Source organism: Syngnathus scovelli, chromosome 12, assembly GCF_024217435.2.
Source record: "Syngnathus scovelli strain Florida chromosome 12, RoL_Ssco_1.2, whole genome shotgun sequence".
Taxonomy (NCBI): Eukaryota; Metazoa; Chordata; class Actinopteri; order Syngnathiformes; family Syngnathidae; genus Syngnathus; species Syngnathus scovelli.
The window spans coordinates 8,557,562-8,570,909 of NC_090858.1; the positions used below are offsets into that span (position 1 = coordinate 8,557,562).

A 13,348-nucleotide genomic window follows, 5' to 3' on the forward strand; every position below is an offset into this window, starting at 1 on the left:
TATTGGATTACTATTCCCGATACTTGAGAAATCGTTAAAGGGATTTATGAGGACACTATTCCCCATTCAAACTCTCTCGATGGCGGTGAAGTAGCTCTCCACAATCAATGTTCCTGAGGCTTTACAATCAATGTTTCTGAGCATTTACCGACATCAGAAAAAAATTATCACATGCAGACCCACATCCTGCAGTTTACCTCACCCCTGTATCAACAATTAAATCATCTTCTAGGTCACTTGACAAGATGGCAAATACAATGAGCACTAAAGTCTTGCCTCATGGCTATTTAACTGTCCTTTGACCTCCATGTATCAACTTAATGGCAAACATGAGTCCATTGTCGTGAGCTACACTTTGTTTGGTGGCTCTCCATGTACTTCAGGTGTACCGCTTTATGCCACACGTTATTAAGACACGCATAGCCACATGTACGCCCGATCGGGGCTAGAAGCCATTTTGCAAGTACCCATTCCATAATTAACATAATTGATAAGTGAACGTCTTGGAATTCCATTTAAATGTACTATGTGTGAATCCATCTCCTGCATGTCTGTGCTGAATTCAAAGACAATAATGAGAGCCAGTCCCATTTAATGGCAAACAAGTTGGCTGTGTTCCCTCCCACCGCGGCGCAAACACCCCCTTCTAACTGCGCTTATCTAGGAAATTACTGGACGGTACTTAATTCATTGCCCACTGTGCTTTACTTAAACAATTGAGCTTTCTCATGGCAGCCATTTGTTTTCTATACAGAGAGACCCTAAAACTCCTTCAGACATTTTAATGTACACGGGCTGAGATGTTCCTTTGTGTTTGACTTTAAAAATGACTTAAAATAGTCCATATACTGAAAAGTCATCTTGCTAGGTCTTGGCAAACATTTTATTAGCACAGTTCCACAGTATTGTTTGTCACTGTATCCATTGACCTACGAGTCTTAAGCCCTCTTTCATCAAGGCAATCCCCCATGTAGCATTTCGGACAGTGCCGAACCTGTCTTCGTAAGCCGATACAGATTACTCTCCTCTCTCCCCGTCTTACTCTCGGCTGGACTAAATTGATGTAATTAAATTAAGTGGAAACAAAACGCGGGGCATTGCTGCTTGGTGCCTTTGATTGGTATTAAAGTCTCCAAGATGCCAGCTCCAGAATTACAGAGCAACAAACGTAATAAAGGAGAGAAAGCTCAAGGCACAATAAGAGTGAAGTGAGCACATCCAAAACTAAGAGAGAAAGAAACTAATGAAGGTCCTGTGATTAAAAACAAGCCAATTAGAAAGTAGAGTACAGTAGTTTTTGTGAAGTGTCAGACTGAATGTTATGCTGTCTTGTCTCATCTTTACGAGAGTAATTAAATAGAAGAGCAAACCGATCAGGTCAATTTGGAACCTCTAATTTTCTTGAAAATCTCAATTGTGAACATCGTGATTTAAATAATCTCTCTCTGAATGCTCTCAATTCCTAGTAGATACCAGTGAGAAGATGATAGATTATTTTTAGTGTGAAGTACACCATTTTACTTGAACAACCAAATCTACACCATCAACAAATTTACAAACAATCAATTTCTTGCCTGTCAACCCCCAAGTCTAATACTGTGAAACATTCTGTACAATACAGTAGCGGTACATCGGTGTCATTTATCTGTACACTGCTGTGCTGAGATAAGCTTAAACCTCACAGAAACTGGCCTCAGGGTAGCCATACTGACCAGCTCGTCATGCTCTTCATGGTAAGGGCCCATCAATTCAAGGCCGAGGATAAATCAGTAGCCCCTAGGCTGCTAACATTGTGCCATGAGTGCTCAGTCGACCAGTGTCCCTTGAAGCGTTCTGCCCCCTCCGCTGCCATGCTCACTTCCCCTAAGCCCAAAGTGAAACATGAGCCCCTGCCTTGTGGAGCAGAATGGCCCATCCAGTCTGAGCTGACAAGACCCAGTGTCCTAACGGAGCACTACGCCCAACGGGCCCTTTGTTGCTTCGACCAGCTGCATATCTGGCATCCCGGCCAACCTCCTTGGCGCTCATAGAGGTGTCCCACAGTATTGACAGCTTCTAATTTACTCTCTCATCATCACCTTGCCTGGTTTGCAACTAATACACAATGCACCCTTTCACTCAGCTCATATTAGCGTTCTCGTTTGCCAGTAAACGTTGATTGGATGTTTCTGCATCCAGTATTTAATTTGCGCACATCAGAAAATAGACGGAGAGAAAATAAAGCGTGTGATTCTCTGCTTAATAAAATAAATAAAAAAAGCCTCTATGGAGAATCGTGTGCCATGAGACATTAGTGTCATCATTATTTTAGTATAGTGAGCCTGTGTGCCATCCCAGACTCTAAACATCTCAGCTATCTTCTTTATAGGGAGCAAGCATGTCTGCAGTTCTCGTTAGTGGAAACAAGTGTAAGGGATAATTACACAATGGAAGTGAGGCAGAAATCAGAATCCAAGGCCAGGGCTCTGATATGAGACTCGTCTCGTTGCTTGTGCGCCATGTGCATTCCATCCGGCGTCGGCATGAATACAACCCACACAAAGACCATGCTTTAAGATGACAAGGAGCAACTGCGTTTTAAAGAAATAGTGCGTCAAGAGCCAGCACAGTTGTAATACCTTTGTTCTATCCTATAAATTACTTTCTATAAGAAAATATATAACATCTCCGCAGCCCGGATATTTCACACACAATTAAAGGACCTAAAACATTTTTCCTTTATTTGAAAAAGTATTAGATACTAGCTTGAGGCAGCATGCATACATAAAAACTCAAAAATAGAGCGTAAACAATGCCTCACAAATATGCTCATCACAATCATAACTGGACGGATGGTAAATTGTCTGTTTAAGGCATTTGGGTAAGGCTCTTCTAATAATTAATGCCCAATTTTTATGTCATGCTTCTTTGGCACAGCTTCATTTTAAATGTTTATTCCATTTGTGAGCCATGTGGCCCAAGAGATAGCGAGTATGCTTTGGCCTTAATTGCAGGATTTGACATGAGCTTTGCTTATTGCTCCTGAGCCTCAAAGAGTGGGGAGATATCATTTAATTAGCTGCATAACTTCAGCTAATAATACACAAGAAGTAGTTAAGAGACAGTAAGAAAGCTTCAATTCTTTTCACATTGCACGTATTTCTTTACGTTTGCTCGTGCTGTGGTGGTATATGTCCGCTTTGACTTTTTAGCAGCTAGTTATTAAATAGTTATTAAACTATGAATTCTGCTGAATTCTTTGTAAAATGACATTTGTGATCTTTGTGGTAGTGTGTTGTTTTATTACCATGTTATCAATCATTGCACAGAATTCAGATGAGAAAAATATTTTTACATTTACACATATGTATATTTTATTATATTTGTGTTTTCTTGTCCGTCCACATTTATTATCAGACAGTAAAAATGTACTGTTTATATTATGGATATTTTTAAACGCATGCATCGTGTGCCTTCCCAATATTTACAACACAAACATACCAGGTATCTGACAACAAATAAATAGAAAGCAACAAATGTGTGTGGGTTTGCATCATATTCCGACTCTGTGTTGCTTCGTGTATGCTAATATTAGCATGCACCTTGGTGTTCAGCAAGCATGTTTTTTTTTATTATTTTTTTTTTTTATCAGTCATTCCCAGCAGACTGGAGGCTCGAAGAGATGGAAGGAGCAATGAGGTTGCTTAAATCCCACACAATCCTATTAGAGTGGATTAAGGCCTAGTCACTCGACTGCAGGTGAGCAATTGTAAACTGCAGAAGCAATGCGAGTCACAGAAATCCTCATCCCAAGGCCCACCATTTGTGCAAAGGGCAGACATAATCATTTCTTATACTGTCATCTGAATTTGAGACTATTACTGTACTCAGTTCCAATTTGCTGCCTACATGTGTTGATCTTTTTTTTTTTTCTCCATTTTTTCACTCTGTTAGTGTATATCTACTGTGTGGGAGGTGAAAGTGCATGTGTTTGCAGTGCCATGACAGTAAAGATTTGAAAATCCTTTTTTTTTTTTTTTCCATGCTTTTCTTGCTTCATAGTTTGGATTAGCTTGTGACACTGTTCCTCTTTAACACATCTCATCATTCATATTATTTAATATAACACAAGTTAGGGATGTTGTACTTATGCTGTTTAACTGTTTAAACAATAAATAGTGAGCTTTCTAATGACCGAGTAGAATTGCAAGAAATAAAACTCGGGCAAAATTGAGTTTTCTTGTTGAATGCAAACAAGAGAGGCACTACTACCATTCAATATATATGTTCAATTTCTGTATTCAAATGTATTTAACAATACTACAAGTACCACAATTTGCTAACCGAGAAATACTTTTGGATTTAGGATTGCTTTACCTTTAAATACATGAGCCAGAGGTGTAAACAAATTAGATCCTGATGATTCACAATAACTTGGGGAGAGAAGTCTCTGACTCAAGCTCAGACAGGACCCAGGCATGTCAGGGGCAAACATCTCCCCCTTGAGTACCAACGGTCTGTTCCTCTCGCTCTTTCATGCTCTCATCTTGAAAATCTCTAATCCGAAAGCCGGATGGACACATTACTCATCTGAACCTTCCCTGCTCACCACACGCGCAGTCAGGTCTCATTTCCCTCCATGCCATCTACAGTGTGGTCACCGCTGGAACCACACAGACCACTGCGGGCGCAAAACACTGCCCACTCAGTCTGCTTGGATGGGCTCGGCACACCAACAAGGGAGTTGAAGGTGATTTAGGCAGGAAAAATGAAGATGAGAGAAGAGTGGGATGAAGGGTAGGAAAGATGAGTGGAGGCACACGCCACACTGTTGGTTAAATGGAAATGATGTCCACCATAGGCAAAAACTACAAGTGTGGCCTTCAGTGTCTTATCCATGGGTCAATAACCACCTAGGCTCTCTTTAGATTACAGTAACATGTACTCAGATCTATATCAGCACCACTATCGCCACTGCTGCTTAAAAAAGGAGCAGGGATACTGTCATCGTAACACGATTGCATCAACTCAGAGACATGGGAGTAATTATTTGATACAAGCCCACAAGATACTGACAAGGACAGCAACATCACAGAGCCTCCCTTCTCTCTTCTTCCATCTCAGAAGAAATTTCCCTTGTCCCAGGGCTCAAACTTCTCAAGTCTTCATTCATTTGTTGTTCTGCAAAATAGTGATGTCACAGAAATGTCTCTGATTCAACTGAATGTTAGTTGTAACATTTAAAATGGACTCAAGTGTCTTTAATATGCCAATTGAGAGGAATATGTTTATTGATTCATCAATCGGAGGTTTTGTTGACTCCTTCGCTCTCAAAGACTCTTAATTTCTAATTTTTTATTGTGAGTTTTGTGAATTTATTTCTGTATAACTATGTTGATTGTTCTTTATGTGACTGACTCTTGATTCTATTATTTTCTGATGGTGATGATTGGTGAGACATTTGGAGATGTAAATAAGATCGGTCACTTTAAGTATCACCATCATATTCTGAAAATGAATAATACGAGGGAATCAAGTTAGAATCGAACTCTTCAATACCATAACTCATGACCATGTATTTTCTTTTGTTAAAAAAACTTGTCACATCCATTTCATATAATGTAATTGTATTTTGTTACACAAAGTGCATACTGAGAGTATACGTATATTTGCTCATAAAGAAAAATCTACACTGGAATTCAGAAAGCCGACAAAATAACTTACTAGTTAATTGCAGCAGTAAAAAGACACCCCTGAGAGAAGACAAGCCCCATGAAACTCAAGTAATTTGCATCACAGCAAAGACAACAGCAGGCTTTATCCCAGAGCCAGGTACCATGTTGATTAACATGACTTCCATTTTGTTTTTATGTACCCTTCCGCATGGCGCTCGACCTATAATGTAATCACATTACCGAGAGAGCTTCTCCTCACTCTGTTTCGTAATAGACTCTTAATAATGGCTCAGAGGAGATTCTTGAACATTAGGTCATGAAATATGCCCTCAGGAGACTGACGCGTTGTCTACCACACGGTCAATTATGGCCAGCAAACACCTTAAACTGAAAATTTCCAAGGGACTCCACATATGGTGCGATAACACACTCTCAAAATTCCATCGCTTGTGTGACTCTTATCGGTCGCAGATTATTTCCTTATCGAGAAACCAGCATTAGAGCAACAGCACCCAAACAGCCACACAGTGGACTGGTACCAGGCTTCCACCCATCTGTCCACTGCTTGTCCTTTTTAGAGTCTTAGATAAACCACATCCATCACTATTCGACAACAAATTGCAGGACGCAAGCAAACTTTAAAACTTTTTGGGAGGTTGAGTTGTATTCACTATGGGTGCTGCGGCAAGAAATTGTCATACTTGAAAATTGTCTGCGCTGTAAAACCATTGAGGACCACTAGGCATACATAAAAAAATGGGTACGTCCGCAAATGCATTACATCATCTGTCAATTAATGCCTTGACATGTACTGCTGAAGTATCCTGGTCTCTCAGTGTCATATGAAAATAGCCCCATGAGGACATTAAAGTATCTGCACTCAAGATGGGCCTATAGAAGAGGCTTAACACTTTGCAGGCAACATATTTGTCTGTCCCAAACACCCTTGGGCAACATGGAGCGCCTCAATGTTCTAATCCTGTCTAATCTGGACACAGTGGAGCATCTGGAGAAAGGGATACGGATAATCTCAGTCATAGAGACACATGGGGCACTTTGCTGAGGCAGACAAAGAAGGGATAGAGCAAAACTTGACGATGCATGTATACACACATATTGTATTGTCAGAAATAATGCTAAAATTAAATACGGATGCATGTTATAAACAGATGGGATTTAAAGTATCACTGTACAAAAATGGAGAAAATACTCACTGTGCCCGCCCCTAAGGGATGCAGGGGCTCTATGGATGGCAATAGGCACAATATGTTGATGTTTGTTCCCTTGGGAGAGTTGAACTTGGTTGAGACTGTCCACTGCACCTGGTTCTGACCCTGCCACAGAGTCCAAAGCCAAAGCAGTGATCCACAAGACCAGGTGGGCAAGGGAAGCCCAATTGTGGTGAAGGGGCTCTTCCCGGGGTACCAGGGGAGTCCTCCATCCCACCAGCATCTTTCCTGAGTGGCTCGATGAGGCTTTAAGTTACAAATGGAACTTCAGTTATCTTTAGAGCCCATAGTTCTCACCGCACAAATTCGCAGTGTACAGCGATTGACACACAGATCCACACGGGAAGAATGCTTCTTGCTGCTGTGCGTCGCGTTAGGGAATCCGTATCAGCGCGAAAAGACAAAAAGTACTATCATAAAACATAATCTAAAGCAAAAGGAAGGAATTAATGTAACCTCAAAAGTGATGAAAATCCTCTTCTTTTTTTCTCATGAAACTAGTAACATCTTTCCACTAACTCTCTGTATTCCAAAAGATCCAAGTGCCAGCTTAAAAAGCACAGAAAAAAAGTGGAAGGCTTCAGAAAAGCATAACCCAAAGTCTCTTCATTCTTTGCCTTCCTATTCTCTCAAAGGTTTTCCAGAGGAATGGAACCATAGTTAAATCCGAGTCTCTTTTGCATGTGTCCGACTGCTGCTGCGCGCTTTTAGTGCACCTGTGTGTTAGTCAGGTAGCACAGTCGCTCTTCATCCAGAGATGTGAGTTCTCAATGAAACAGTAGCACCTGGGGAACAAAAAAGCCCTGGGCAGGAAACACACGCTCACTCGCAGGCAGCATCAACAGCGTTGTTCCAGAAGATGTGCGCAGGAGGATTCGGGCAGAGAGGAAGGGAAGGAGCAGAGGAGGAGGAGGACTGAAGGGAGGGGTGGGGTGCGGTGGGGGGTGGGGGTGGCTCAGCAGCCAGCCAGGAAGCAAAAGGCGAGAGTGGCTATGCAAATGGGCAGCATCCACAGAGCGAATCACTGGAGCTGAAGATCATTGCAGGAATTGGAGCTGTGTCCCCAAGCTCTGATTCTTTTTTTCCACAATCACTCTGCCTCTCTTCAACATTATCGCCAACATGGATCAAAATAGAAAAAAAACCCAGCTAAATCCTGTTTTCATCAACTCTCTAATTATGCTCGATACTGCACTCTTGATTTTGAGAGGAAACTTGATGTTATCATCAACAAGAAAACTGCCACAAAATGATTCAATTGAATTCTTGCTAATTTTCAGTAACTGATGAGGCTTTAGAGTTAACTGCTCTCTGGAGACTCAATTTATTCTTCAACACACAGAGGCGACTCATACACAATATACGTACAATTGTATACAACACACTTTATACTGTGCTGAGGTCTGCTCTGCCTGTTAATAAAGGACCATTAGTCACAAGAGAGATTCTGCAGATGGCAGCCGTGGTGCACAGTGTGTGCTGCAGCAACAGTGAGAACATGTGGACATTAAAGCCCCGCTGACAAACCCTATCTGCTTCAGCTGGGAAGGTTGCTTAAGTGTTTAAAGTTCAGATTGGAAGCGGACAAGACTCACACTTGCCAATGTCTCTGCCACTGCGCAATATGCTCCCCACTGAAAAGTAAAAGGGATTAAAAAAAAAAAAGAAATAGATGGCTAGATGGATGATATCCTACAAGCATTGCAAATTTTCTTGATGGCAGGTGGGCAAGATCTTGTGTTTGTGACTATACATATTCTCAGTATCTCGCTTTCAATAACAAGCTGCAGTCATTCAGAAGCCCTTTGTTCTTACAAAAAGGAATGCTCATATTTAGGTAATTATAATTTGCAATCTGCATAACTATGGAAGAAAAATGGCTGTTCGCCAAGGACAAACAATTCATATACTAACAGTAGCAAAATAGAACCCACATACACACAAAAACTGTGCACCCAGTAGAGCATAATGTTTAGTTTATACAGAATAATTAGTAGAAATGCTGCGTTGAGCATGTAAAAGTAATGACATCATCTCAGTGGTAATGCTCTAATAATCAGATTCATCGTTAGTTGCTTGTTCATTTGTGCCCCCAAGTGGTGACTAAATAAATTGCATGAAGGTTGTGTTTGTACAGGTTGATAAGAGGCTCTTCAAAAGCACCTTATTCTCATTTTTCTTAATTGGGTGCTTTAATTATAGTACAAAATAAAAAATTAAACACTGCATGTTATTATTTCATGCAGAAAAGCAAAATCCAAGACTACAACTTGGAACTGATAAGCACATAAAAACATAAGAACACACAGAGCGTGTACAAACAAAAGCGCTAATGCTGACAAACAACCTCCCTCTTTGACAGTAACCGGGGGTAATGGAGCATAAGTTCTTTGAAGCGGGTGTAGCTTTATTTTTATATGATTCCTCGTACTGCTGACTCAGGGTAGCTCAAGCGTGAACGCCAAGCCATACATTCACTAGGTGGACCTGCTGTGTGATGCAGTAATTCGTTTGTGTTAGGCACAAAACCATATGTGACACTAGAAATATCTGGACAAGAGTGAACACGAGTCCACTTAAGAAAAGGCATTTTGCCATGAGTACCGTAATTTCCACACTATAAGGCGCACCTAAAAACCTCAAATTTTCTCAAAAGCCGACCGTGCGCTTTATAATCCGGTGCGCCTTATATATGGACCAATGTGGATTCGTAGATGAGGACTAATTTATTAAAGTAAGCTTCATGTGTTTATTTTGTGTGTTGTGTGATATTAACGCTTGAGCAACGTTGAGTCATTGATATATTGTTTTCACAATTTCGAGTGTTACTATATTGTGATTGCATTAACGTTTGAGCAAAGTTGAGTTATTTATTCTATGCACTTTATAATCCGGTGCGCTTTAAAATGGGCCATTCATTGAAGGTGCGCCTTATAATCCAGTGCGCCTTATAGTGCAGAAATTACGGTATCTGTTTCTGTTGGTTGTGGAAGGCAGTACAACTCTGTATCTCAAAAAGAATGTTGGCTTAAAAATGTCACAAGGCCTTCACCCTGTCCGGTTTCAATCCACATGTACATTAGCTGCACTCGCGTATAATTACCACCAGGTTCATGACAACCGTCATGAATAGGGAACAAACTGGCTCATTATCTGACCTTCAAATATCATCTATTGCAAAGCATACCTGTTCACAACAAGCAAAATGTCAGCAAACGGCTTTTATAAAACAACGCATGCCATTGAAGACGGCTGTGTTTATTATGCATGCGGTGAGCCCTGCTAAATGAACCTGAAAAAAAGAAAGTTCTCTAATAGGACATAATGCATATTTACAGTTCTAAAAGCAAATCACAATACATAGAGGTTTAATTGAATGACTTCGTTTTCATAGCAAAACACAAATTCAAAGTTATCTTAATTTAAATTGGTCTTTTGATAATTATAAACTTGACATTCATAGTATGATTAGGTTCATTAATTTGACGGAGGTACCTAGGTGTATCATTTAGCGGACAGTTGGATGTCCCGGGAAAACCTAATCTAAGGAATTAAAGAGGGTACCATTTGGACTCCTCAATACATTATCTGAGAATAGCAAGATGGAATATTTGAGCCATTACATGACAGCATACAAGATACTCATAGAAGATTTGACCCGGTAGTTCTTAAGATGATCCAAATCCTTTCCTTGTCAAATATTGACGTTGACAAAAATATACACTATATTCTAGGCCAATTCCCTCCTGTGATGCAAAAGCATTAATCATTTTCTAAATCCATTTAAATACACACTCAGCCTGTACTTAGCGAATAACATTAAAACAACCTTGCACATAAATGCAAATCGAGGTTATAGTTAGACGCCTGCATCGCTACGTCCCGCTTGCTCCTGTCTGTTGCTAAGACTGTGTGTGTATATGCAGAGGAGATGTGCCCGCAAATGCATAAACTAAATCCTGACTGTCAGTGAGAGAGAGATAGGGGTCGTAGGTCGTCAGCTTTCTGGAGGCTTTCCCTCTATCTTGTCTGACAGTTCCCAAGATGCAGTGGGCTGCCGAGGCATTGCGGTCTGTCCGTCTCTGTCTATCTGTCTCTTCTGAAAGCCAAGTCTATCACTTCTCTTCGTGGGGTTCACCATCTTAACTAGGTCAAGGACAGTCCGCCTCCCACTTTTGGAAAGAAGTGTATTAACTAGAAACATGAACAAACTCTGTACTTGAAAATGTCACTTTCTGAATACAAAAGAAACATACTTAGTTTTGTCTCGAATTAAAATATACCCATATAAACTGCAAACCGGCTTACAGACAACTGTAAATATTTGGGGAGCAATGTCGTTCTCCAGTAATGATAGTGAAGATAGTGAAGAGAAGCGCTCATGTCGACGAGTATTCTATAAAAGAGACTTCTTCAGAGATATGATTTATACTGCCAATATTAGTTCTGCACTTTTCTCCATGTCTCATCCTCTTCAATTTCAATTCTATTGAACTTCATAGCTACAGCACTTGCTACATATACAATTCACAAGTAGTGGGGGAACTATACATGGCACTTAACTCTGTTGACGGATATAAAATGGAGGAATGCAGAATGTGGCGGTTAACTGCACTACAGTGTGACACTTGCGAATAAAAAACATAAAAACTGCTGCTGTGCCTTTATCTTGAAACTAAAGGTCAGGAGATGTTGAAAAAGTGTCTTTTCTGGTGAGGACACAGATGAGGTGCTCTTATGAATAGATGACCTTAAATATAATGTAGTTGTATGGTAGAGCAAAATGAAAAATGCTGTATCTATGATTAGAAGGTAGCAAAATAACACATCTGGGATAAGTGGAGTGTTTATTATGTATTCTGTAGGGTAGAATCCGACCAGGACAAATCATTTAAATGTATGCAATACTGTATGCACTGTATACTGAACAGTATAGGCTTACTGTCCATCCAGTTTTGTTTAATAATTGTTATGAGAAAAAAAAATCCACAGCAACATTCATTATGTACCTTCTGCCATCTTCTGGAAGAACATTTAATTGTAATGTCTGTTATCATATGTTGTTACTGGCATGGATATCTGAACAAAGATACATTATTGTATATGTAATATGAATCATTTGTCGACCAGTTAGGTGAAATTGACTACTTTCCTGCAGCTCACATGATGATCTCTTACAGCACACTAATATGCTGTGACACATTGGTTGGAAATCACAGCTTTAAGCAAGGTTAACAGCCCCCCACCCCCCACCCCCACCCACCGCCTGCTCACTCCCACCACTGTTCAACTCCAGAGCGAGAAGCATCCAACCATAAATGTTCTGCCAGGCTGCAGCCAATGTACCAAATGTTTTGTCAGAGAGTATTGTGAAAACCTTATTAAGCCAGGCTCTTGCTTAAATCACTTCATCAAGACAGTAGAATAGGTGGCAATGAATTTTGCCAAGATAGTGAGTGATCACATGTGCAGGCACGCTGCTTGCTACAGATAGAGACACGTGAAACTCATGAAGTCTGTCCTCCATGAATAGAAAACACAAGTGACTACAGGAAGTCAAGGAGACTCTCGAAGGTTGAATTGACTTTTCTATAATGGGGAAAGAGAGGGATGGCTTCAGTCGAATTCCTAAGTGCATGGAGGTCCATGAGCCATGAGGGATAGATGGCTCTTTTGCTGTAGAGTGAAAAGCTTGTTTCATTGGCTTTGGAGGTGTTAAGCCTACACAAGTCTGTCCGACCGTCCGTCCATCCATCCGTCCATCTATCCATCCATCCATCCATCCATCACGTCCTGAAGGCAACTTTTCATGCGATATGAAACACTGGCTGGTTTACAAACGGCTTCCACCTAACACACTTTCCATGTAACACAACGAGAAAATGATTCAGTTTTTGCTACAGCGATGCCAAGTCCACTACTGAACTCTTTTGTGAAATTTTTAATTGACACAAGTGTGAAATAAAATATGTAACACCCAGCTGCATAGTTCAACACATTCTCTGTCAACATCTTAATTAGTCCTTGGTTGTGGACAAACAACGGCACATTTAATGATCAAGTAAGTCACCAGCGAACAACCCTGAGTTTGGGAAAAGAACACATGCGCCATCAAAGAGTAATCCAAGCAAAACCCAGTGAGACTGCAGTTATGGCAACACAAAAGAACAGATTCATTATACACACTTAATTCAACATGCTGTGCTTCACCATTATTCAAAAGCGCTCTTTTCAAGTATTTACTAGGTCAGCTAAAACTCGGTAATGTTTCCGCTCAAACCTGAGGGAAAACTTAAAGCAGAAGAAAGAAGCTATGTCTGGTATCTATGCCAATAGTTTGAGTCACCCATCTGACACAGAAACCCATTTGGATCGAGGATCTCCATCAGCATGAGGAAATAATTGAAAATAATTGCACTGTCTAGTGACAACTTATTTGGAGTTTAGGTGTGACGTGAGGGTAAT

General features: G+C 40.5%; 1 protein-coding gene across 33 annotated transcripts in view; it reads right to left on the bottom strand.

Annotated features, from left to right (window-relative positions):
- The window catches only part of LOC125978083 (neurexin-1a), a 145,676-nt gene that overhangs the window by 50,542 nt on the left and 81,786 nt on the right, over positions 1–13,348 (bottom strand). For 2 of the 33 annotated variants that reach the window (XM_049735094.2, XM_049735093.2), the window contains exon 1: positions 6,869–7,772. The exons of 29 other annotated variants lie outside the window; for them this stretch is intronic. In XM_049735094.2, the coding sequence (XP_049591051.1) occupies positions 6,869–7,106 (238 nt within the window). In that variant the 5' untranslated portion in view covers positions 7,107–7,772. Of the gene's footprint in view, positions 1–6,868; positions 7,773–13,348 lie in introns of those variants that run through there. 2 more of the 33 variants (XM_049735096.2, XM_049735095.2) reach the window with 1 other exon arrangement.